We start from the raw sequence: 27,881 nt of genomic DNA on the forward strand, positions 1-27,881 counted from the left end.
TAATCGGACTTCATCATTTTAAGCATATCAGGCCTTTGGGAAGTGGAGATATTGGAAGGTATATTGTCTGAATGTGTTCATTGACTTTTCCAATTTCTATCATAAATTTATAATCAATTGTTTACAATTTTATAGAGTTAGGGTTTATAGAGTTAGGCATTTTTAGTGAAAATTACAAGTTTAGTTTGATTTCCATACAATGTTGGAATAAAATACTAATTTGTATTGGAAATTAAAGTAGAGATTGCTGAAGGAATGATCGGTTCATGAAGCTGAGTACCATAAGAACATTGTTTCTGATCTTGTTGGGGAAAAGAAGAAAGCTGAACAGGAGATTTTGACCCTCAAAACTGAGTTAAATACATGTAATGATAAATGGGGTCAAGAGCTCTCTAGGTTCTTAGGAAATCTTTAAGTGTTGTTAAAAGATGAGTCTTTATTCACTTTTTTCAAGAGAAGTTTTGAGAAAAAAATCTAAAACTTAAAAGAAATAGACTGTGTTCTCAAAGACATAGAGGGTAGTTTTGATTCAGAACAGTTTCAAGAGCATCATTCAGTTGAGGTAATAATATCATCAGTTCTTACAATTTTAGTTATTTAGTTTCATGTTTTTTTTTCTCTTTTATCTATCTCATTTCTTATGATTTATAGGAAAGTTAGGATGTTGGATTTGACAATGATTGGAACATTGGGATGCTTGAAGAGTTCAATGCAGAAGATAGTAAGGGTATTATTATTGGTTCACATGTTGGAAACACTTTGGATAAGTTGAATGCTAGAAACAAAATTCTTAGTGACCAATTTGGTAGTTTCTCAATACTGATTGATGACATGATTGCATCTTTGTTGAAAAAGGTGGAGGTAATAAAGAATACTATGCCATCTGTGGTTAAACAAACAAAAGAATTACAGGGTGAATTAAAGAAAGCTAGATTAATGTATGATAAAGCCAAAGAAGAAAATGATGCATACCATGGAAGGGTATGTATCTAAATTGGAGACAGAATTAGAAGCATCTGGAAACATGTGCAGAGAGATAAGCTCTAAATTAGTAGATTATCGGACAAAAGAGGATAATTGGAATGAAAGAGAAAGGGAGTTGTCTGCTCAAAGTACTTCCTCCATTAAAGATCATGGTAAGTTTTTTTTTCTTATTATAATCAAACATTCATTTCATTATAATTTCTAGTGATTAAGATCATACACTCAGGTAGTGTTTTGTTTTGCCCAATGGAATGGAATTGACAATTCCGGAAGGAATCATTTTGCTAATTTTCACTTCTCAGCCAGGGGGTGTTTTTTTTTCAATCATGGAATGGCATGAAAATTTTGAATAAAACCCATTTTTATGTATGTAATTTATGATGGCACAAATATTTATATTACATCAATTCAATTACATTTATTTTTAAATAACCAAAAAGTGTTATTTTTATCATAAATTATTTGGGTTTTAATGTATTTTTATTATCTTTGTTGTTTCATTGAGTGTTTTTTCTTCACTCAATCGTGGAATGGAATGAGAATTTATAATATTACCCCATTTTCGTTTATGTAACTTTTAATGACACAAATATTTTTGAACTTTCATTTATTATTTTACTTAATTTTCAAGTTTCTTTATTTAAAAACAACTAAAAAGTATTATCCTTTATTATAAATTATTTGAGTTTTAATGAACTTTATTATCTTTAATTTTTTATTTGTAACTAAAAGTTCATCAACTATTTATAGAGTTAAAATTATTTGAGTTTTAATGAACTTTATTATCTTCAATGACACTAACCTCATACTTTTATTTATTTACTTTACAAGGTACGAGAAAGATTATATATTTACATGCGAATTATATGTGATTCACATGTAAATCACATTTGATTCACATGTAATTCACATGTGATTCACATGTAAATCACTTGTGATTCACATGTAAATCACTTGTGATTCACATGTAAATCACATATGATTCATATGTGAATCGCATGTGATTTACATATGATGTCATATGTAAATGTGATTCATATGTGAATCTATGTGATTCATATGTGAATCGCATGTGATTCATATGTGAATCGCATGTAGTTCATATGTAAATCACATGTGATTCACATGTAAATCATATGTGATTCACATGTAAATCACATGTGATTCACATATTAATCACATGTAAATCATATATGAATAATATGTGATTCACATGTAAATCACAAGTGAATTACATATGAATTACGTATATATGTACACATTCATATGTTTTTCACATGTAATTCACATACTAATCACATTTGATTCACATGTAAATCACATTTGATTCACATGTAAATCACATACGATTCACATGTAAATCACATGCGATTCACATGTAAATCATATGTGTTTCACATGTAAATCACATGTGATTCATATATGAATCGCATGTGATTTACATATGATGTCATATGTAAATGTGATTCATATGTGAATCGCATGTAATTCATATGTTAATCACATGAAAATCACATATGTATTTTTGTGAGTGTTTTTGCATCAATCATTTTTTTAAAATTTTCTTGTAGATTTGGAAAAAATTGTGGTGAATATTGAAGAGGTGAAAAATGATAAATTGAAGAAAATAAGGAAATATTGACACGAAGATATGAAAACGCTTTGAAATTTGTAGCATTTTTTATTTTTTATATTTTATTTTGTATCGAATAAAATATTTGTACTATTATGTTTATAAATTAATTAATAAAAATGAGATTTTTTGTGATTTACTTACGAATATTATAGTGTAAGAAATATACATATATGCATTTGAAAAAATATGCATATATGCACCTAAAAATTTACTTTTAAAAAAAATGCAGTTTTTTTTGAAAAAATTGCACATCTTTTTTAAATGCAGTTTTTTTTTTGAAAAAAATGTAACTTTCTTTAAAAAACTTGCAGTTTTTTTAGTTAAAAATGCAGTTTTTTTTAAAGAAAATTGCAATTATTTATGAAAAAAATGCAGTTTTCTTTAAAAAAAATTTCAGTTTTTTGGAAAAAAATGCAGTTTTTTTAAAAAAATTGCAGTTTTTAAAAAAAATATTTTTTTCAATTTTTTTTCAAAAATTCATGTTTTCTATAAAAAATTAAAAAAATCTGCATTTAAAAAAAACGAAAAATATTATTTTTAAAATAATCTGAAAATTTGATTTATGATGTAAATTTTTAGACATTTATATTAATATATTAAATAACACAAAAAATTAAACATTAAATTAGATTGGTAAGATGACGATCATGTCCTTAATGAATTACTTTTGATCCAACGCTCCACTTTTAGTTCTCGGGTTCTCAGGAAACTATGAGTTCTCAACCGATCTCACCCCTATATATATATATATATATATATATATATATATATATATATATATATATATATATATATATATATATATATGGAGAGAGAGAGAGAGAGAGAGAAAGAAAGAGAGAGGTATGTTTAATTGAGAAAAATAAAAAGGTTGAGAATGAGGGAATAGTCTCAGCTAATCATTTATTTTTGCCGCAAAACCCTCCATCGTATCATCGGAAAGGGAAATGAACACACATGTGTTTTCCAACCAAACATATTCCCTTAAACTATGTTAATCATTACCTTAATATATACAAAAACATAATTTTTTTTCTTTAATTTTTAAGGAGCTATGTTTATCGAAAAACTATTTTAAATATATCAAAATTCATAATTTTGTATTCTCTATAACTAGACATCCATATTGATATAGTTTTAAGATAAAATAATTTTTTTGTAGTTCCAGCACTCATTATTCATAAGTGAATAAAATACATCCGATTACTATTACAGTACATTCGTTAATCACTTACGTTAAATGGTGTGTTAATTTTTTACCAATGGATAAGGTGTGCCACATAGGAACCATGTAAGCATTTGTATTTTTTAACAATTTTTGCCTATGATAATAATGGTGTGGTAATTTTTTTACCTATGAAATTATATATATATATATATATATATATATATATATATATATATATATATATATAGTTTACAAGTGACCAATCAAGAGCCACAACGAAAACAAAAGTCCAATTTACCACCGGTGGAAAAACACCGACGACATAATACCGCAGGTAAAAAAAGAAGTATGGGGCGGTGCAACTGCTGGCAAAACATGCCAAATCAGATTACCGGCGGTAACATCTTTACGACACCTTTCAGTCTTATGAATAAAAAAGTATGTTTAAATTTTTTTACAGTTTAAGTATCATTCATATATGAATATAACATATAATAAACTTTTTACAGTTTACATCTGCTCAAGGTTGTAGAACTCGTTACTCGGTACCTGTTCGGCCGACTACCGAGTAGCGAGTACCCAGGAGTACTCGGGAGTACTCGGGGAGTACTCGGATTTGATAATTCATGTAGAAACATTTTTAGGGAAATTATATATGTAAAAGTCATAAGTTAAAATCATAATTTGATTGAAATATATAACAAAATTAGAAACATATGAATACACAAAAACTGAAAAACACATAATGGTCTCACTTCGTCAATAATTATTGAAAATTTAAGATATATGTAGTAAGAATCCATGTGTGTGTGTTAAATAATAAATCATTAAATATATTATACATATTAATTACTGAGTTGACCGAGTTTTATAGCATTGCTCAGTTCAGTAAGGGGTCGATCGGGGAGTACTCGGGATTCTGTAACTCGCATCAGTAAAGAGCCAAGTAGCGAGTACTCGGAGGAGTAATCGGTCAACTCGGCGAGTTTTACAACATTGCATCTGCTCTCGTCATATTTTATATTCGCATATTAATAAAACGTGTATTAGTTCTGCTCATAAGTTATATTCATATATGAATAAAACATTTATCAAAATTTTGTTGTAGTTTATTTTTCATTCATATATGAATATGTAGTTCGAATTTTTAAAACATTTCGTCTTTTATTAACATACTATTTATTCATATATGAATAACAAATGAACTGTAACAAAAATCTGATAAATATTTTATTTATATATGAATATAATATATGACGAGAGCTAATACACATTTTATTCATATATAAATATAATATTTGACGAAAGATGATGTAAAAAAATATATTTTAGGTAAGAAACTTTATTACATGTTATATTCATATATGAATGATACTTAAACTGTTAAAAGGTTAAACATACGTTTTATTCATAAGTGAATAACGAATCTATTATAATAAAAATCTGATGCATTTTTATTCACTTATGAATAACAGGAGCTGGAATTATAAAAATATAAATTTTTTATTTTATCTTAAAACTATATCAATATAAATGTCTATTTATAAAGAATAAAAAAAATATGAATTTTGATATATTTAAAATATTTTTTCGATAAAAATAGTTCCTTAAAAATTGAAAAAACTAAATAAAACTATGTTTTTATATATATTAAGATAATGATTAACATAATTTAACTATGTTTTTATGAAAGTTTCCACTTTGAATTAATTATACTCCCTTTTATCAATTAAATGGTTTGCAGGTTTGCACTATTTTTACCACTTTAACAGTTTATTGATTTTTGCTAATTTGGGTGTTAATTCCATAGATTCTTTTGGAGTTTTCGTATCTTTGGTTAAATCTCATTATATGTAACACCTGGTTTAAGTTGGAAAGGATATATGCACAGACTCGGCGAGTTGGGAGGTCAACTCGTCGAGTAGGGTCGTGAGATCATGAAACGCGGAACGGGACCGACTCGGCGAGTCCGAGCTGTTTAAAGAAAACCCTAAATTTTGGGTTTGCCCCTATATAAACGTCATTATCCGCCCCAGTAGCCTCCCTTAGCATCTTAGAAGAACGTTTACGGCCGCACACCCTCTTGTGAGTGAAGTAAGATCAATTGGGAGCTTATCCTTGAGATTTTGGGGAGGATTTCAAGCTTGAAGAAGGAGTATCAAGGGGAAACACACTAGATCTAGCATCTAGTTCGTCTTGGGCGTTGATTTGAGGTATGAATCTGTTACCTTAAGTATAAATTCTAATTGAGAGTTGTGGCCAACTTTGAGGAAATGGAAGCAAGCTTAGATCTGGACCTATCACAAGGATATGGTTCCAGATCTGGACCTTCTTAGGCCCCAAATATCATAAAGTTGCATCTTTTATTGAGCTCATTCCCTCTCCATGCATAAGAACCTTGTTTGAAGGTTAGTTTTGGTGTTATGGCCATGTGAGGCTATGCATGCACGTAAAGTTTGCAACTTTACGTGATATCTTCACTAGGAGAGTATGGATCTGAAGTTTGAAACCTTAAATCCCACCGGAAAGAACCGATTACGTGAGAACTCATCGAGTCCCTCTGGTGACTCGACGAGTCGAGAAGGTTTACGACCAAGGGTTTACGACCAAGGGTTCACGGTCAGGGGTGTACGGTTAGTGGTTTACGGCCGTAAACACCAAGGAACTCGACGAGTCCCTCGGGTGACTCGGCGAGTCGACGTGTTAAGCAAGGAACCCGACGAGTGAATGATTGTACTCGGCGAGTCAAGGTCAATATGGACTATTGACCTTGACAATAGACTTTGACTTTGACCAGGGTTGACCCTGGGGGTATTTATGGGATTATGCTGAGTTATTTACTCATTGATTATAGACAGTTTGGGAGGAGCAGCGTGGGATATATCAGGCTACAGTCTGCCGGTTCAGCCTGTGAGAGGTGAGTCTTCTCACCATACCAATGGGTCTAAGGCACCAAGGTCGGCCCATTTTGCGATAGTTGGTTTTTGTTTTTATGTAGAGGTGTGATATGTATTTGTGCATGATATGTGGTAGAGATAGCCTTTGTGGCTAATGGTAGAGACGACCTTATGGTCAATGGTAGAGACAGCCTTTATGGCTGATGGTAGAGATAGCCTTTGTGGTTAACGGTAGAGATAGCTTCATGGCTAATTGACATGTGATATGTGGTAGAGGTAGCTTTATAGCTAATATGAAATGTGGTTTGTGTGGGGTATGCTGTAGGGGACTCACTAAGCTTTCAGCTTACCGTTTGTGGATTTGTTTCAGGTACATCAGAATCCAAGGGTAAAGGCAAGGCGTGATGATGCGGCGTGCACTCTATCTCTCTTTTCCGATCTGGTTTGGGGGACACTCTGATGTTTTGAAAATAATAATGTTGTAATGTTGACGGTTTTGAAAACAATTATTGGAATCTCTATGTTTTATAAAAAATGGTTGACTAATTAAAAATGAAAAATCTATTTGTAAGATTTGGGTCGTTACATTATATCTCTATCTAAATTCTACAATCTTGGTCGTTGATTTGTTACTTAAGCCTATTATAAATGATTTGAAGAAAATAGCATCATAGGTAGAACTTTATTATTATTTTTATGTTATATACTTTGTCTATTGATTATATTTATATGTTTACTTGCTTCTCAAATTCTAATTCTTTGTGTTCATTGGGAAATTGGGTCTTATCAGATGAAATTTTTTGGAACACTCAAGAAAAAACATCGAGGACTTTAAGGAAATTAGTGAAGCTTAAGCATTAGTAAGATGATATATGGTGAAAAAATAATGAGTTGTTTTTTTGTGCAGGTTAATCTGCAATCTAAATTATTTTTTACTAATTAACTTCTTGGTTATAAACTTTGTTGTATTATGATAGTTTTAAAGTTTTTATCCCCACTCAGTGGATGAGTTGCTCTCAGAACTACTTGATGATTTTTCATAATCCTCTTGCTTATTGTCTTGCTTTTTTTCCAACCCTCTCAGATATACAATGATAAATCCTACAAAACTCAAGCTCCAATTGGGTCATTATGGGGTTGGAATGTCGATTTCTCTTATTTTTTCCATGTTAACTTTTTATGAAATCCAAATAAAATGATAACAAATAAACTGTATTTGGAATTACAGGTAGATGTAGAATGGATGAGAGGTGGAGCACATGATCAACTGATGCATTGTTGTGGTAAACGCAAGACATGAGGTTGAAGAGAGATACAAGATAGGCAACGAGAATAAGGGAGGTCGAACACCATCTTTTTTCTCATGTTATCTTTGAAAATTTTGAGTTGATTCATAGTTTTTTTTTTTTTTTTTTATTTTTTATAACTCTTTCTTAGTATACTTTCATGTAATTTCATATTTTCATTACTGAACATAGTAAAGATTATGAGTTTTCAAAACTTATTCTAATACAAACCAACTACTATTTTCTTTCTTGTAGCAGCTTGCTACCACGTGTACATATTAACTTTTACCGAACAATCTTCTTGTAGAATGTTAAAAAGCTTCAAGTAGATAAAGGAAAAGATGTTCTCCAAATTTTGGTTCACCAAATTCTAAGAATTCTTCTAGTTTGGTTGACGATTTATTGATTTTGAAGCTAAAAATGTTAAATTATCAAGTTGGTCGCAATTTTTTGGAAAGTCTCTAAAGTTCATTGTCATTTTAGGCTAAAATGGTCTACATAGGCAAAATGATCAAACTTTGATGTTTTTCATTGATTAAACTAAAATAAGGTGGTTAAACCACAAATATGGTCAAAATATAATTATTTCTACGTAGTTTGTTTTATTAGTATAAACTAGATTATAACCCGCGTTAAACGCGGGGAATGCATAAAAAACATACAAATGTCTACAGATATTGCATAATAATTATTAAAAAAAATTATGGTTACTGGAATTATTGAAATGTGTAGAAGATACATTGAAATTGATAAATATCTATAATCGTTGAATAACCTTTTTGTATACAACATTTTTTGTTTTATTAGTTGAATGATCTTCCTCGTCACATATAGTTATGATATTGTTATATAAGCATAAGTATTCTAATTAGACGTTCCTTCCATAATAAGGTTACTTAATTTAAGCCTATAACCAATATACCGTTTTTTCACTGCATTAAATATTGACAACTACAGTATTTCATTTATTCAAATAAACTCATAGAGTATAATTTATAGAATGTTAAATGTTATATGGATTTAATTTTACTATATCATCAATGGAAATCTTTTCTAAATCATGATTGATTTATTTTAAATTGATTATGAATATAAGTGTTAGTTTTTATGTTTGTTCTTATTTATTTGGTGTTCACAAGAACTTTGCATTAGTCTTGGCGCAACTTTGAATAATTTTAGTATATCATCAATGTAATTTGATATATCTTTCAATTATATGAACTATAAAATAATGACATTTCATTACTATTGTGATATTATTGCATTTTTACTAATCTTAACGATCTTATTTTTTTTTCTAATAACCGTAACGCTTTTACTAATTGTACTTACAAATCTCCTAATATCTTATAATTTTTATCTTACTTTATAATTTTTCATAAATATACTATTTTCAAAATTGACTGTCATAATATATATATATATATATATATATATATATATATATATATATATATATATATATATATATTGCAGTCTATTCAATTTTATATTTTATATTTATTGTACAACATCATCATTTGTATGCTTAATGTTTACATCTTGATTTTTTTAAATAAACTCGTGTAATAATTATGGAATATATATCTTGTTTGAATTAACATTTACTTTCTTCACTAAATTAAATTCCTCATTAAACGGATATATTTTGGAAAGTAATAATTATAATGGGGCAACATTATCTAAGACATAAATGCTTGATATACTTTTGGAAGGAAAAAATCGGGATCATTAAAAAAATTTATATAAAGAAAATACAAATTTAAATTAGATGAAATTATGGATGAAATTACTGATGAAAATTATTTTGGAGAGAATTGTATTTTGTAAAGTATAATACTATGACAAAATTCAAAATATCTATATTGTAATGTAAATTTATAAATTTTATTTTTACTATATAAAGATAAAACAAAGTAGATTGATATGTTAAACAAAAAAAATAATTTCAATGAAGGTGTATAACTAAAAAATGGAAATTTGAAGATGAAAATTTAAAACTTAAAAGTATGAAGACATGTGATATAAAAATGTGTGAAAGAGCTCTAACCACATTTGACCAATTTGTTAGTGAGAAGATCATAAATGGACCCTCTGATAATGATCTACGAATTATTTCATGTATGACAAAAGGTGAATTCTATCATTAGTGGATTCGAAATGTTTTAAGTAATGCTAAAATAAACATATATATTGAAGTGTAGATGAACATGTCATTTTCATGCAAACGACATGTTTTATGGTATCGTGTAGAAAAATACTTTAGAAAATAAAATGTTTTAAACACATATACTTAACTTAGATCCTGATCAACCCGGCTCATCAACCGTTTCTCCCTTGAATTTTCAATAATCACTTTCATGGGATTAGTCGACACAATCTGACCAAGAAAATCTGGAACAAAAAAAAATAAAATAAACGGTTGTTATATTATAGATGTGTAATACAATAAATATTTACGTGTGGATAAGGTAGAATATTAAAATAAAATTTTACCAAATGCAATACGATTGTCGAGATTCCTGGCTATCAAATCCTGAAAAGTCACAAAATTATAAAGATCCACCATAACATCAAAATCATTTGATACACGAACTTTGGTTGTTTTGTAGAAATTATTCTTATGCTTATGATCAACCAACATGTAATCTCCTTCATTTCTGTCCATACCAAAACTACTAATTTCCTTTACAGATCCTTCAACAAAGAGGGCTTCAAATGAACTAATGAGATTTTTTTTTATTGTTGTTTGTATTTTAGTGCCATGTAAGTGAAAAAAAATTGGTTAAGTTTAAAATTTTATAAATTAAAAGCAACATAATAATAAAAAGAAAGAATTGTACATACTCGTCAATTAAAATCATGTCCAAGCTGCTGAACATGTTTAGGTTGTTTTTTAAGTTTCCTTCCAAAGCAAGAGTACTTGAACACGAATGTTTCAGGTTTCCTTGGATGCATCGATGTCAGCAACCTTATCAAAGACGATCTCATCGTGATTGTTTTGTGCCATGGGTGTAAAATGAAAGAGAAAACAATTAGAATTAGAAAGAACTTTTATATGAAATAAAAGTGACGTATACAATGCATTTATTTATAAAGAGATATGATTTATAAAGAGGTATGAAAGCTATTATAGTTGTCAACAAAATTGTTTCCATACTTAATTTCAAAGGATACATAAATAGATTATATATTATTTCCTATTAAATCAACCTAAAAGTGTAATATGATCATACCAAAATATTTTAAAATCATACCAAAATTAACTGGATTCTTATGACATAATAATTAAAAAAGATCATAATCATCTCTAATATATAAAAATAACATTTCCCTAATTAGTGTAAATTCCAAAGATAATTAATTTCTGTTTTATTAAAGGTACGTAATATCTTTTCCTGTTTATTTGAAAAGTTTCAGAAAAATAGTTAACCGATTTCATGTAATTTGTGACAAAGAAAATCGAAATATATGAATACATATATTTGATATAGGAACAAAAAAATAATCGAAAAAATATAAAAAACGAAAGAAGGTACGGACTTTCAATTGCACAACAGCGAATGTTTAAAGCAGAGAATGATGATGGAAGTTATAAAAAATAAGAATGATGTTGTAGGAGAATGTTTAAAGAAAAACAACGATTGAAAATAAGTGTGAGTCGCGGATTCAATGGTGAATCGTATATGTATGTGATAATTTGAATCTGATTTTTTTGGTATTAATGGTTTCCTAATAAAAATGGATTTTATATTAATTGTTGATATTAATGCCTTAATTGAAATCATTTGTTACTAATATGTTTTTAAAGCTGACCATATTAAAACATTTATAACCGGAAATTCAATATTTAAAATATATGCAGATTTTATTGGAATTATATACATTCCATTTCAACGGATGTAAGTTAATTTTGTTTGACAATTGAAAAGATTTTATTGGAATTAAATATATTTCATTTGAGGAAAATGATGTCAGCAATTTGATCTAAGGGTAGAAAACATAGGATTTAAATACAATAAATGACCCAGATTGTTTAAGATGATGTCATAAGGTTTCTCTTTTAATAATATTTAGAGATTGAATTACTTATTTATTCATCATTTCATTTATATTTATTTTGAAATTTTATTTTAAAAAATACTTAATGTTTACACCTTGATATTAACATTTTCTTTATAAAAATGCTTAATATTTATATATTCATATATAACTTTTTTTAAGCAACCCGTGTTGTATACAAGTCTCACACCTAGTATTTATAACGGATGAGATATTTTTCTAATAAGATGGGAATTATAATATCAGTATTACTTGATTTTGGAAGATTAAATTAAAAAAAGAAACATTACGAGAAATGTAGAAATATACATAATTGTACATAATAAAAAGAAGATTGAAACGAATTAATTTTTGGAACAAAATGACGTTTGATTAAAATACATTGTTATTAAATAAATTCAAATTTATATTTTTAAAAAAAGGATATAAAAGAAAGTTAATGGACGATGATTTGGATTTTAGTTAGAAAAAGTTATTACTTTTATTATTTTCGTGATGATTATAAGGACAAAATCATTTCTCATGTGTGGGTAATTTTAACATCCAGATTTTGGGCCTGGAATATTTAAGGTTAATTTGGGTAAAACAATAATTATTTTGTAAAACAAAATAAAATAGAGTAAATTTAAATTAAATTAAAATTTGATAAAATAAATAATAAAGTAATAAAATAAATTATATTTTAATTGAATAAACTATGTTGATATGACTAAAGGATGAGATTAAACTATACATATAAATACTAGGGACTAATTGTCAATAATAAAACTTGTAGATTTAGTGTTGACTTGGTTAAAGTATTTAGTGAAGAAAGGATTAATTTGGGACTTTTATATAGCTTGTGAAAGTCGTATTAGGAAACTAATATAAGGGTTAATTCTTGCCATAGCGTGAAAGTTTTGAAAGTAACTAGCGGGTTCTTCCTTATATAGAGGAGATATCATATAGAGAAGAGAAAGAGTTTAGAGATGGGAAACATCAGTTTTTGCGATTATGAAACTTTGGAAGAAAAGGCATTTTAGTTCAAGATCAAGTTAGAGTTTGAAGCTAGGGATTCAACATCGAGCATTAATGGTAGTATCTCTCCCTTCTAGTTACAAATTTCGAATTAGGGGTATTGCGCTCCACTTCAAATCCAATTTCTGCGTTTTAAAGTTGTGAATCATTGTAGTTTTTGATTGATATCCCATATCTAGATCATAACCTCATCAACAGCTTCTCATATAGTTGTTTGATTTTGAGTTTTGATGAAGTTTTGGGTGAATATAACATTTACAAATCTAACCAATGATTTGAATGAGTTTTAGATGTTAAGAGTGTATTATAGACACCATGAGGTTGCCATTTCATCGTTAAATGGTTGCAAACCACCTCGAATGGTGGAATTGGGTATTTCAAGCCCTAATCTCATGAATGAGTTGTAGTTTGGATTTGATGGCTTTGCTTCTAGAGTGTCACTGGATCCACATTCAAGGCATCTAAGGTAATTGTTATGGAAATTAGTTCATATGATGATTGATAGTTGTGATCCTGTTGTCTTGATGAAGTTTGTGATGGGGATTGATAGTTGTGATCATGTTGTCTTGATGAAGTTTGTGATCGGAATTAACAAGGAAAGTTTGAAATGTAGTTAAATCGTGTGAAACTTTGATCAAACCTCACACATGAGTTACTCAAACCAAACCTAGAAATATTGCCCAATCACATGTAGACGCATTTTATGTGATGAAAGGTATTTGTTGATTTGCGGTGATCAAACGAATTACTTTTTTAATCCAAAATTGAACTTGAGGACTATGATGTTGAAGTCCGACTCAATGGCCCTACAGCCGGGTTGATTATTGCTTGTTATGCATCGACACAAAAACTAAGAGAAAATACACTTATTATGATAGTAGTTCAATAGATAGAGTAACAAAGAACATGTAAGAACTCTTTCAAAAAAAAAAAAGAACATGTAAGAATGCCTATTTTTGTTGTAAATGTGACAGAAGAAAGGTTTTACCATCTCATAATGCAACACAAAAAGGACGAAAAAAAAGGATAATTACTTACTTAGAAGGGTAACGTAGTTTAGGTTGTGTTACGTTTAGTCCTTGAAGTTATATTGTGTCAACATATTACCATTAAACTTGTTTGGATTGTTCAAATTACGTCCTTATGATTAGTTAGTGTAGGTTTTAGCCGGTCGAAGGATGTAATCTGAACAGTTCAAACAAGTTCAATGGTAATATAATGACAAAAAAACAAAAAGGACTAAATGTGAACAAAACCTAAACTATGTTACCTTTATAAGCCATTAACCATTTCTACAATAATTTATTCACATCACTAGAGAAATGGTTTGATCTTTTTAGGACCGATCGCGTTGTTTAATGAGCTTGCATGGTATTAGGTACTTGGTTAGATAAAGACTAAGCTAATGGTGCTTAGTTGGAACTAAGATGAGCAACCAACCCAAACCGGACTAAACCCTATTTGGAACCGGAACTGGTTTAGATTAATAATGAGAACTGATAACTTGACCGGTTAGACTATATTGGTTTCAATGTAGATGCCAGTTTTCGGTTCAATACCCGGTTAAAATCGGCACAATTTCTTAAGAAGTTACTACAACTAGTTAATGATTTGAGGCTAAATTATTAAAATAATACCAAATCAACCAACACAAATGAACACAATATATAAAGAAATAAGGTGTTTATATAGTCTAAAATGAAGTAGAAATAGCAAATTCAATGTTGAAATGACATAAATTCAGCTTTGATACCCTATGTTTCGGGACCCATAACTCAATCAACATGTAACCAAAAAATATGTTTATATAGTCTAAAATGAAATACACACATAAAACTATGTGTTGAAAAAGATTATGACATTCCAACTTCAAAAGAATGAGTTATAACAATTTAAAGAAGATAAATAATTGAATAAGTCTGAGCTCAAACTGAAACACCTCTCATACAGGCTAGTTAAAAAACGGTTCAATGGCAACATAGAAGACAACCGAAGCTGCCAGGTCATAAGGATATAATGCCAATTGTCTAAACAAGTTCATAAGGTTGTAATGTGAACAATGCAAAAAAGTTCAATGCTAATATGTTGACAAAAAAACTTAAAGGACTAAATGTGAACAAATAGGGTTTAGTCCGGTATCATAAGGATGTAATATGAACAGTCCAAACAAGTTCAATGGTAATATGTGAATAAAAAATAACTTCAAGGACTGAATGTCAACACAACCTAAACTATGTTATCCTTCTAAGTCATTATCCTAAAAAAACATTCACATAAGGAAGACATGGGTGGCCTATAAATATAAATTCTTTCCATAAAAATATAATAGCTTCAAGATCTATACATTATGAGCTCAACTTTTCACCATCTCTTGCAGGCGGCTGCATATAATTATTTTCATCAGTTTGTATGCAACATATATATCCCAACAAACAAAAAATATTAAAACAACAAATGTACCTTTCATCCTGTGGTTTCATTGCCGGGAAAAGTATAACTTCCTGTTGTTTTTTCCCCCAAACATTAACAAAATTTAAAAATGTAAATGAAAATAAGTAAAGAGTGAGGAATGCATGCACAAACCAACCTTGATGTTCTGTGAATCGGTCAACAACATAGCAAGGTAGGCGGTCAACACCCAAACCCCAACCGGCAGTTGGCGGCAACCCTTATTCAAGAGCCGTACAGAACTCCTCATCTAAAGCCATTGCTTCATCATCCCCCGAATGTCGATCCTAAACAAATATATTTAAAATTTAAAACAATAAATTAATTAATTAAGTAATAAAGAAACACAAACACCACCACACGATTGATTACCTTTAACTAATCTTGAAATCGCTGGCGCTGTACCACTGGATCATTCAGTTCAGTGTACGCATTGGCAAGCTAACAAAATCAGAAACAAAAGATTAAAAGAATTATTGTAAGAAAAGAATTCATACATACACATACACATATCACATACCTCATGCTTGTTGATGATAAACTCGAAACGTTCAGTCAAGCCTGGTTTGGATGATTGGATTTGTGGGACTTGGCCAAAGGACTCATGATTTCAGGATGGTCGATTATGAAACAAGGATTAACACATGTCTCCTCCAAAAAGTGTCCCACCAGCTGACACATCAAACAGTTTAATTAAAAAGTTACAATCAGCATTTAGCAATGTATATGAATTGGATTTGGATTATTTATTACTTTGTTTAGCAGACGTGCGGTTGTTTGGGGTGGGGGACATTTGATTTCAAATTTTGTGCATGCATCAGCAAGATACTTATTGGCTTCATCACCCTCTAGATGATATATGGTCCATTAGCATGGCCCAGACTGCTCTAGCGCGCCAGCCTGGCCTGGCGCGCTCCTGCCAACCTTGCCGGGGACTCCCTTGCTAGCCTCACTGGGGACTCTCCTGTTGGTTTATACGACTTAGTCCAGTCCAATGTCATTGGTCACGTACCAATAACATCAGACTGGGGGGACTTGATGAGATATGGTCCATTGGCATGGCCTAGACTGCTCTAGCGCGCCAGCCTGGCCTGGCACGCTCCTGCCAGCCCTGCCTGGCGTTCCCTTGCGAGCCCTGCTGGGGACTCCCTAGCCAGCCCTGCTGGGGACTCTCCTGCCGGCCCCGCCAGGCGCTCCCTCGCCTGGCACTCCCTTGCCATCCTTTCCTGGTGCGCGCCCGCCAGCCCCGCCCGGCGCCTCCAGGCGGCCTTGCCCAGCTCCTTGCTAGTTGGGCCTGAATTAGGCTGGCCCAAGGCCTGACCTAATTCCCCTTGACCTAATTACCCCCTATATAATGAATAGTACCTCCTCCTCTCCTAGACCCTCTCCTAAGTGGTTCAGCCACCACTAGACTTCCCCCTTGGCTCAGCCGCCGCCCTATACTCCGGTCGGGTGGCTCAGCCGCCACCCGCCGCCGTCAGCCACCATACACCACCACTAGCACCAAGATGGTTCCCTCCAGCTATGGAGGACCATCTCAGATCTTCTAGCCGATCTAACTTGACCGTCGGAGTCCGCTCCCGGGGCACAGTCCCTGGGACGGCTCTAACGGGTTTGCACTGTGATATCTCAGATCTCCGCCGCAGCAGAAGACTCGTCGGAGGTCGATGTCGCATCATTTGGCGCCATCTCGGATTCGAGCAAGTAGCAAAAGCCTCAGTTGACCTCAAGCTCGATTTTGACCAGATTTGTTCAGATCTGATGTGTTTTCATCTAAGATTTGTTTAGATCTGTTCATTTCTACCCCCATTTGGTTCAGATCCATTTGGGTTCTACCAAGATCTGTTCAGATCGACTTGGTTTCACCAAGATCTTTAAGATCTGTTTAGTTTTTGCTCAGATCTTTAAGATCTGTTGAGTTTTTGCTCAGATCGTTAGATCTACCTTGTTCTTGCTCAGATAACTAAATATGCCTTGTTTTAGTTTGTTTGAGCAATTCTCAAGTTAAAAGATTTTATCAGATCCATCTTTGTTGGATTATTCAGAAAGTTGGGGAGAAAAGAGATTTCTATGAGTTTTTCCCCATCTTTGTTCAATTTTTCAAACTTTATTCACCAAGTTGAAGAACAAACAATATTTTACAAGTCTTTATCTCTTTTGCTTGCTCATTTTCAAGAAAATCCGTTGTAGTTTCTGATTTCTCATGTACAACTTCATTCAAGTTGTTTATTTGGTGCTTCCACTAGAAGCTTAGAGATGGAACAAAAGATTTTCAGACTTGTTGAGCAAGCTGAAGAGTAGGGAAGGTTTTATGAGAAGAAAACCTCATCAGATCCGTTTGGCCTTTGCCAAGATCTGTTTAAGATCCATTTGGTTCTTGCCAAGATCTTTTCAGATCTGTCTTAGCATCATTTTCTCTTTCAAGCATTCTCCAAGTTTGCAAAGACCTTATCAGATGTGTTTTCATCTAAGCTTGGTGGTTTGATCAGCAAAGGAGAAAGAAAATAATTTTTATGAGTTTTTTGTTTCATTTCAACACACACATTACAAGAAAATCGTTCTTTAGATTGAACCTGTCTCATCATCTGAAAATTTGTTTGTAAACAAAGCTTTGATGCTTGTACATTTCACACAACCTTCAAAAAGGAAAAAAAAAACCTTGCTAAATCCCGTTTTTGTTTATATCTTAAGGTTTTTCAGCAAAGTTTGAAAAGAAAAGAATATTTTGTTATTCCTTTGGTGTTTTCTCCTTAGAAGTTTGAAGAAAAAAGAAGAAGAAGAAGAGATGAGCTTCTCATGGGTTTTCTGAAAATCCCATTTGGTGTATGATTTTCAGGTTATTTAGAAGCTTGAAAGAAGAAATAAGTTTTTATAATTTTTTACCTTCTAAAACTATCAGTAAAATCATTTCTATCCCAAGTCAGTTTTGTCATTCTTTTTGATGACTTATTAAGAAAGTTGAGGAGAAATTGAGCTTTCATAAATTTTACAATCTTCCAGCACACATATCATAAAAAAAATTTCACAAGTTTGTGTATAAATTTACTTACGTTGTGTTGGGATCCTTATGCATTTCAAAACATTAGTAAAATTACCTTTACTCTCATAGTTTTACCATTTTAATTATAATGACTATAAAAAAAATGGGGAAATAGAAGTGACTTCTGTAAGAAGAGTGATATAAAATAGAAAAGAAGATGCGCAAAAATCAAGTGTCTATACAAGGGAAAAGATCTTTACAGTTCATGTTTACAAGATATTACAACAAATCGTATTTGCTGTCATCTCAAGCTGACAAACAAAAAAAAAGGGATGGGATAGTATATACAGTACACATTAGAAGACAAAAACCATAATGGTTCACAATATTCAGAGAAAAACAAAACACCCCAACGCATCCACATGGGACCCACCCGGTCCATCAATTTTATGGAGTAATCAACGAAAGAAGAAAAAAGAGAGAAATGGGTGTACGCAGTACACGCTACGAACCAAAGGACAGAAGCATTCTCGGGTGGGACCCGCTTGGTCCAATTATGGATATACAATAAAGTCAAATATAGGTGGCCCCACCTTGTTCATCTCTTCCAAACAATCTTCAGTTGACGATCTCCTACAACACTTCTGTCTTTTCCGGTCAAGACCACCAGTCCAACAACCCCACCAACTCAACTTCACCAGTCAACGACTACGGCTACCGGTCCCCTTTAATCGCAACCTCCGTTTTCCCGCTTCGTCATTAGGTGGTGATTGTCAATCCGCAACGCAACAAGGGACCACCACCGGTAGCAATTGAGGCCTTGGGGGTCCCTGCCTTATGGATCGGACGCTGCGTCGCCAATCGACCACCCCTTCCATTCGATCTTCCTTCACAGAGCCATCGCCACCATCAGACCATTCGGAGACCCAAGAAAAGGCCCATCATCTCCAACCTCCAGGCGGCGCAACGGACTCGTTCGTCGACGAGTCATATCCGTGACCGCCATCGGCTCTCACAGGCGTTTCACGTTTCCACCGGACCACCCGCTAATCCCAGTCGCCGGCTACTGTACTCCCATCGTGGTGAACTCCAAACCCATCGGACGAATCAGCACCGGTCGCCATCACCGCTGCAACCCCTTCCCTCCGATCTTCCTTCATAGAGCCATCGCCAGAGATCGGACCCCTTTTGATTTCTGCCTCCTGATTTTCTCGCTTCGTTTGTGTTTCTTTCCGTTCAATCGATCAGACGAGGGCATAAAAAGCCCCAAACTCCTTTATTTGAATCACTTACCAAAATCAACCCCTCAATTGTATAAGTGATTACAAATCGATCCCATTTGTAAATTTTAACCAACAACAGCCATATTGTTTGTACAATGTTACCCAATCAGCCCTTATTTACATATTTTAAATCAAACCAGCCCTTCATTTGTTTTAAATAACCAAAACCAAATCAGCCCCCACAACAAAAAAAAGAGATTTGGGCCTAAGGACTGAAATATTATTTTGGGCTCCAGGAAGCTTGTTGGGTCTCCCTAAAATCATTTTTCAATGAGCTAGCCCAACAACTAAAATGAATATTTTTTGCAAGATAAATTTTAATGATCAACCCCAGTACCCGCTTGTTGAGATCCCGCCCAACAAAATCCGACATAAGAAGATACGTTACAACCTAGATCACTCACCATTTTCAAAAAAAAAAGGGAGGGAGAAGAGTAGTACATTACTACTACTACTCGTGAAGCATTCCGAAATAGCCATCAGTAACTGCGTTGCGCGGTCATTAGCAGCCGTGTTGATCAATCCCGGGAAGTCTCGCTAATCAACTCTCACATTCATGTTGACCGACCCCCGCTAGTCTTACCGCCCAGCTCTTAGTAGTCGCACAACTCGACCTTCAGCAGCGACACGACCTAGCTCAGCAGCTGCAAAGCCCAACCATCAGCAGCTACTTTGTCTGACTCCTAGCAGTCGCGCTGCTTAGCTCTCGCCAGCCGTGCTACCCAGTTTTGTTAGTGCTTGGGTTGCCTAGCTCTCTCCAGCAGCTATGTATCTCGCCTTTCAACGACTATACATCCGTCGTTCCCTTTCTTCGCCTCCTCAAAAAAAAAGAGAAATGAGGGGGGGGGGGGAATAGTGTTGGTACGACACTATTTAGAAGTAGTTTTTATTCCCAAGGGGAAGAGTCAAAGAGCTGACACCATGAATGATGGTGTATCCCCGAGGTGACATTGGTATTCCGGATTGAAAGAGTAGCCTCGTGGTCCAGCTCTCGGCAGTCTCGTTGCCCAGCCCTCAGTGGTCGTGCTTCTCATTTATCGCTAGCAGCTCGATGCTCAGTTCTCAGCGGCCCTGCTGACCAGTTCCTGACAGCAGTTTCGCTAAGCACCTCCTAACAGCAGCTACACTATCAAGCTCTAAGTAGCACCGCCACATAGCTCTCTGCAAACAGCCAAGGCACCGAGGCATCAATTATTCGTACGACTAGCGATGCAGCAAAGCATCAGGTACCATTCCGCTTTAACTCAGACTGATCACACGAGCTAGATACATAGATTGTAGGGCGCTACGCCCAATCATGTGAGGTTCAGTACCCTCGCCTGGAGTCGCATGGCTTCTCAGCCCGACTCCATTATAGCGGCAAGCTCCGCGTGCGAGGTTCAGTACCCTCGCCTGGAGCCGCCTGGCTTCTCAGCCCGACTCCATTATAGCGGCAAACTCCGCGTGCGAGGTTCAGTACCCTCGCCTGGAGTCGCCTGGCTTCTCAGCCCGACTCCATTATAGCGGCAAGCTCCGCGTGCGAGGTTCAGTACCCTCGCCTAGAGTCGCCTGGCTTCTTAGCCCGACTCCATTATAGCGGCAAGCTTTGCGTCCGAGGTTCAGTACCCTCGTCTGGAGTCGCCTGGCTTCTCAGCCCGACTCCATTATAGCGGCAAGCTCCGCGTGCGAGGTTCAGTACCCTCGCCTGGAGTCGCCTGGCTTCTCAGCCCGACTCCATTATAGCGGCAAGCTCCGCGTGCGAGGTTCAGTACCCTCGCCTGGAGTCGCCTAGAGTCGCCTGGCTTCCCAGCCCGACTCCATTATAGCGGCAAGCTCCGCATGCGAGGTTCAGTACCTTTGCCTCGAGTCGCCTGGTTTCTCAGCCCGACTCCTTTATAGCAACATGCTTCGACCATTCCACGCGACGCTCTTCCGCGTGACTTATCTACGATCGCTAGCAGCCAAGTCCGATCCATTCCGCACGATGTTCTCCCACGTAACATCTCCATGATCATTGGCTGCTAAGCCCAAGCCACTCTCCTAAGTCGCACAACATAAGTCGCGCATTGTCGCGCACCATAAGTTGCGCATCACAAGCTTATTCCACACCATGATCTTGGTGCCTCCTCTCTCACAGTCATCATGGTTCTCTTGTGCTCGGACGATCGATGAAGTGTTATCCACATTACAACCTGTTATAGTGAGGTTACTCTCCAGCAAGAAGGTCATCCCGACAGTGGCCCTGCTACCTACGACCCCACAGCATCTCTGTTTCCTGGCTCTCGGAAACGGTCTTGCTAAGCAACCCCAACCTATAGCCTCACTGCCTATCCCTCAACAATTCTATTTTCTGGCTATCGGCAATAGTCTCACTGTGTGACCCTCGCTAGCAACCTAATCGCACAACTCTCGGAATATCTGCCACTTATATTATGGTCAACAACCTTATGGATTATTGGTTTGACAACATAGTCTGACACGGCTACCTACGCTACCCACATCAGACTGGGGGGAATCCAGCTAGGTGTAGCCCAAGCAAGAAAGATCCTCGAGACGGTTATTAATGCAGACTATGTAGATGGTTACTGGTGACATCCCATCTCGCATGGCTACCACAACAATCATGTCGGATAACCGTCTCAGGGACTGAATGGCAAGCTTACGCTTCTTAGCTACCCCGACCCGACATTTTATCGACATCAGTGTCGCGTAACACTCTTTAGCAGCCTCGGTCTGCATTATCGCAGCAACAGTTACGTTGCGTCGCACCAACTGGCTCGCGCTCCTCTCAAGAAAGGAGTATCAAGTCAGCTCAAGCAGTACTTGGCTCATCGCACAACCCCACGGCTCTCGTGGGCGAGGTTCAGTCATTTCTCTTTATTATTTATTGTATTGGTGCTTTATCTAGTCCGATCCGATTGTCAGCAACCCAATCGCGTCAGACTAGGGGGACTTGACGACGCACAGTTTATATGACTAGTTCCAGTCCGATGTCATTGTCGTGTACCAATAACATCAGACTGGGGGGACTTGATGATATATGGTCCATTAGCATGGCCCAGACTGCTCTAGCGCGCCAGCCTGGCCTGGCGCGCTCCTGCCAACCTTGCCGGGGACTCCCTTGCTAGCCTCACTGGGGACTCTCCTGTTGGTTTATACGACTTAGTCCAGTCCAATGTCATTGGCCACGTACCAATAACATGAGACTGGGGGGACTTGATGAGATATGGTCCATTGGCATGGCCTAGACTGCTCTAGCGCGCCAGCCTGGCCTGGCGCGCTCCTGCCAGCCCTACCTGGCGTTCCCTTGCGAGCCCTGCTGGGGACTCCCTAGCCAGCCCTGCTGGGGACTCTCCTGCCGGCCTGGCCAGGCGCTCCCTCGCCTGACACTCCCTTACCATCCTTTCTTGGTGCACGCGCGCCAGCCCCGTCCGGCGCCTCCGGGCGGCCTTGCCTAGCTCCTTGCTAGTTGGGCCTGAATTGGGCTGGCCCAAGGCCTGACCTAATTCCCCTTGACCTAATTACCCCCTATATAATGAATAGTACCTCCTCCTCTCCTAGACCCTCTCCCAAGTGGTTCAGCCACCACTAGACTTCCCCCTTGGCTCAGCCGCCGCCCTATACTCCGGCCGGGTGGCTCAGCCGCCACCCGCCGCCGTCAGCCACCATACACCACAACTAGCACTCCAGCTATGGAGGGCCATCTCAGATCTTCTAGCCGATCTAACTTGACCGTCGGAGTCCGCTCCCGGGGCACAGTCCCTGGGACGGCTCTAACGGGTTTGCACTGTGATATCTCAGATCTCCGCCGCAGCAGAAGACCAGAAGACTTGTCGGAGGTCGATGTCGCATCATTAGGAAAATCACATTAGATGATGGCCTTCCTATAGTTCAACAGATTTTTCCAATGTAGAATGTTGTAACATAAATAAATCAAACAAATAAAATCAATTATAAGCTAGTAAGATATTGACCTGAAAGGAGGGGTAAAGTCGATTTCAATGGGATCATTGTCCAACCCATTGGCATGATATTTAATTTTGTAGCTACCTGTTAGCTCCTTCACCATGCCTGATTCATTATGTCTTAGCAAATATAATAATAATTTAAAAAAAAAAAAAAAAAAAAAAAACTGAAACCGCTTTTTTCATATTTCGATTTTGGAAGCTTGGAATAAGGACCAAAATCGATAAGAATATAGAGCTTACCACTTAACAATTCTTGAGTTATCTCCATCAAGTCATAATAGTCAGCATAAGCCATATAAAATTCACAAGTAGTAAATTCAGGATTATGTGTCAAATCAATCCCTTCATTCCTAAACTGTTTTCCAATCTCAAAAACACGCTCCATTCCACCAACAACAAGCTGCTTCAGATGAAGTTCAGGGGCAATTCGCATAAACAGCCTCATATTCAAATCATTGTGATGGGTCACAAACGGGCGGGCGGCTGCCCCACCCGCAATCATGTTCATCATGGGAGTTTCAACCTTCAGTAACAATAACAACAAATAATTATTATTAGCCATTAACATTAAAAAAAAAAAGTATTTAAAGTGATTTATTTTAATTTACCTCCTGGAAATCAAGATTCTCAAGAAAACGTGTGATGTAAGATGCGATTTTTCCACGCGTCTGGAATATACGTGTCACTTCTGAATTTAACATCAGATCCATAAAACGTTTACGGTATCGTGTTTCCTAGAATAAAATAATTAAATTAAATGAAAAAATCATATTCACATGCAATGGTATAGGTAATGATATTGAATACGTACCTGATCTTTTAATACATATGCATGATGCATCAGGATTTCTGCCACTTCCTGGAGTCCAAGCATCGATTTTCTGTAACAAACCAAACCATTAATTAGGGGTAAATACGTCAATATTAATATTAACAAAGTTTTACCTTCACATTGGCGTTTGGCTTTGGCACCATATGAAGACAATGAGTTAACACCTTGAATGTTTTTGGGAAAACACTCAGCTCTCCCCTGTTGCTTTTTCCTGTTATAAAGAAAACTTTGAGAAAAAAACTAAAAGATAAAATAAACAGAATTTCTAAAGAAAACAAAATTGAACACCTGAAAAACCAACAATACCAACTATATCTCCACGTTTCACACCAGAACGGTACTTAGAAAATTCAGCTTCATCCAAATCAGATCTTCTGCAAAAAAAAAAAAAAAAAAACGATAGATTTTAGAGTTGAAAACAAAAATAAAAGTAAAGGGCGGCCTTATTTTATTTTTACCTTGCATCAGCCATAACTTGCCCTTTTCCGCCGTTACCATGAAGATCATAGAAGAAGAGCGTTGATCCAGAAGACCGTTTGCTAAATTTTTTTTTTTTTTTTTTTTTTTTTTAACTTGGAAGGGTCTTCTATTGCGTGTTAGGTCCGACATAAATAGCCTAAATTACCATTTTCTATTTCTTTATTAATTTTTTATTTATTTATTTGTTTTTTTTTTAAATCTGGTAAATTAATAAGAGGGTCACATCCTCATGTGAGATCTCATCAGTAGTTTATTATGACAAAAGACATGAAGCAGATAAGGTATCGAACGAGATTTTTCGAAGCTATGGTTGATAAGAGAAAGAGTGATGGCATTCAATGAGGGAGAATGGGTTGGGTGGGGCCATTAATTTTTTTTATATTTTATAAATAATCAACAATAAATAAACTAAAAAGGTAATAAAGAAGGGAAATATAGTCTTTTAATGTTTGTGAGGTACCCACAGCGCAATAAAAATAATCTTAGGGACCATCCGAGTAAAAAAAAAAGAGTTAGGGACCAAGCGCGTAGATTACTCCAAACCACAGGTACCGTTCGTGTAATTTAGCCTAAAAATTAGACAAAAATACATAAATTATTTAATTCAAGTCTTTTTAGAAAATTTTAAACACAGTAAGAGTTTGAAATGTCGCACACAAGACCCTTACGAGTAGCATCGTTAAAAAACTAAAAGGTTAATTGTCTATAAAATAACCTAAATACCTTTATTATTATTATTATTATTTTAAATACAATAAAAAATAAAGAATACTAAAGTGGCCCCCTCTATCCCCCTTTCGCATATAACGATCCTTTGTCACGTTCCTATTGTTACATGTAAGATCAACATGTTTCTCTTGATCCTTATCCATTCTCTCTTTTGAACCATCACCCATCATCCGCCTCTTTCCATAACACCACCCCCCCCCCCCAAGTTGCTTGCACCCCTCTCAACTTCCTCTCTAGATGCCACCATCCTCCGCCCCTCGTCGGTTTGCTTTAATGAAAACCAAAAATTTCAACCTAATCGCACAATATTCTTCTTCATCATGTCTTTGATTTAAATACACACACTAAAACTTACACCAAAAAAGCTTTATAGGTCAGTGTTTCGTGTTTTCGCTTTTACAAGAATTCATCTTTCTTTAGTTTTGAGAATAGGTTGGTACTAGTTTTGTTGATTTTACCTTCAATTTTGCAATGATTTTCAATTTTCCATGGACTTTGATGCAATATTTTGCATGGTTTAATTGTTGATGAGATATACTGAAATGGTATGTCACTCTGATGAAGTTGCAAAGGTAATATCCATCTCCCTCGTCATCTCTCTATATCTAGATCTGCATGCCTCTTTCTTTCTCTCCATGTTTGGATCATGCTCAATTGCCAAGTAGCTTAAAAGTTGTGTCAAAATTTGGTGGTATGTGACAAACATTACTGCCAATTTTGTGAGTTTTGAAAGATCTCCAAGGTATTGCTACAGATTTCAGATGCTGCTTATCAGCTATCTGGATTCTCAAATAGAAACAAGTGCATCTTCGATGTTAAAAAAAAATTCAAACCTATAAATGGGGTAATGAGAGGTAAGATGGTTGGCAACCTCTACTGTAAGGTTTGAGAACTGCTTCCATAAAAGACCTCCAACATAAGTCTTATAGTCTTTAAAATTTTAACATCCCATTTTTACCACAAAATTTTTCATTTTTAATATAAATAAAACATCACTTAATATAAAAACAAAGTCGATAAAACCTAGATGTATAAAATATAATCATCCCAAATCAGAGTATCAAACACGCAAAATCATAAAATATGTAGGCTGGAGTGTACATTCAAGCCTTCGCTTTCCAGCGATTGAAGTACCTGAAACACATTTAATCCACAGTTGTAAGCACGAAACTTAGTGAGTTTCCTAAAATATCACATACAACACAACATAATGAACAACTATAGTTTATCAACAATCCCAATGAGTTAACAAATGAGTTAACAGTACACCCTGTGGATTAACAACACACCCTGCGGGTTATCAGCAACCTTGGGGACTATCAATAGTCCCATGGACTTACAGCAGCCCATAAGTTATCAGCAACCCAGTTTCACATATAACAACAATCAAAAAATAAGACCCAACTGGACAGCATGTATACACTACCAGGTAAATATAGTGATAAGACTCACCTCGCAGATAGCATCTAAACACAACAACTCTCACATAGTGAAGACTGATCCTACGAGACACCTAACAACAACAAAGAGTACCCTCTCAGTCTACACCCTAAAACCCTTAACTGCATATGCATGCTCCTCACACGCCCCATTTGAATGCTCTTAAACGCATATTGCGCTACATCAGTGGTACTTTGTAATATTGTCTCACAATTCAAAAATTAGGAATCAGTTCTATTTTGTCCTACACTGATGCGGATTGGGCAGGTTGTCCCAATACTCGTCGTTCCACCTCGGGGTACTGCGTTTACTTGGACGATAATTTAATCTCGTGGTCTTCCAAAATACAACCGACGTTGTCAAGGTCTAGTGTCGAGGCCAAGTATCGCGTTGTTGCCAACATGGTTTTTGAAACTTGTTGGGTTCGAAACTTGCTATGTGAACTACAACTTCCACCCACGAAAGCAACACTGGTGTATTGCGATAACGTCAACGCAATTTATTTGTCTACTAATCCAGTTCAACACCAACGTATGAAGCACATTGAACTTGACATCCACTTTGTAAGGGAGAAGGTGGCTCGTGGTCAAGTTAGAGTTCTGCATATTCCATCACGTTTTCAGATTGCTGACCTCTTCACTAAAGGCCTTCCATGAGTTTTGTTTGAAGATTTTCGATCTAGTCTTAACATT

At 35.2% G+C, this 27,881-nt stretch overlaps 2 protein-coding genes across 6 annotated transcripts; both read right to left on the bottom strand.

Moving 5' to 3' along the window:
- Nucleotides 1–10,264: 10,264 nt before the first annotated feature.
- Nucleotides 10,265–15,748, bottom strand: LOC145104589 (uncharacterized). The gene is made up of 4 exons (XM_079041809.1): nucleotides 15,638–15,748; nucleotides 15,511–15,551; nucleotides 10,468–10,694; nucleotides 10,265–10,365 (listed from the first exon to the last, which is right to left on the bottom strand). The coding sequence occupies exons 1-4, from the start codon at nucleotides 15,746–15,748 to the stop codon at nucleotides 10,265–10,267; spliced, it is 480 nt and encodes a 159-aa protein (XP_078897935.1).
- Nucleotides 15,227–25,100, bottom strand: LOC145105225 (lysine--tRNA ligase-like). 5 transcript variants are annotated; one of them, XR_013707262.1, is made up of 11 exons: nucleotides 24,847–24,875; nucleotides 24,654–24,751; nucleotides 24,520–24,589; nucleotides 24,317–24,442; nucleotides 23,949–24,231; nucleotides 23,715–23,811; nucleotides 16,019–16,170; nucleotides 15,871–15,939; nucleotides 15,638–15,785; nucleotides 15,511–15,551; nucleotides 15,227–15,431 (listed from the first exon to the last, which is right to left on the bottom strand). XR_013707262.1 is itself a non-coding variant. In XM_079042357.1 (7 exons), exons 3-7 carry the CDS (start codon nucleotides 24,580–24,582, stop codon nucleotides 23,609–23,611), a joined length of 585 nt encoding a protein of 194 aa, XP_078898483.1. In that variant the 5' UTR covers nucleotides 24,583–24,589; nucleotides 24,654–24,751; nucleotides 24,829–24,866; the 3' UTR covers nucleotides 21,348–23,608. The 5 variants fall into 5 exon arrangements, 3 of the variants coding, with proteins under 3 accessions (XP_078898483.1, XP_078898486.1, XP_078898485.1); XR_013707261.1 differs by having other exon boundaries at nucleotides 24,829–24,866; XM_079042357.1 differs by lacking the exons at nucleotides 15,227–15,431; nucleotides 15,511–15,551; nucleotides 15,638–15,785; nucleotides 15,871–15,939; nucleotides 16,019–16,170 and adding an exon at nucleotides 21,348–23,624 and having other exon boundaries at nucleotides 24,829–24,866.
- Between the last annotated feature and the right edge of the window lie 2,781 nt (nucleotides 25,101–27,881).

The sequence above is a fragment of the Lactuca virosa genome, chromosome 4 (genome assembly GCF_052849685.1).
Source record: "Lactuca virosa cultivar CGN04683 chromosome 4, Lactuca_virosa_CGN04683_v6, whole genome shotgun sequence".
In the NCBI taxonomy this organism is placed as follows: Eukaryota; Viridiplantae; Streptophyta; class Magnoliopsida; order Asterales; family Asteraceae; genus Lactuca; species Lactuca virosa.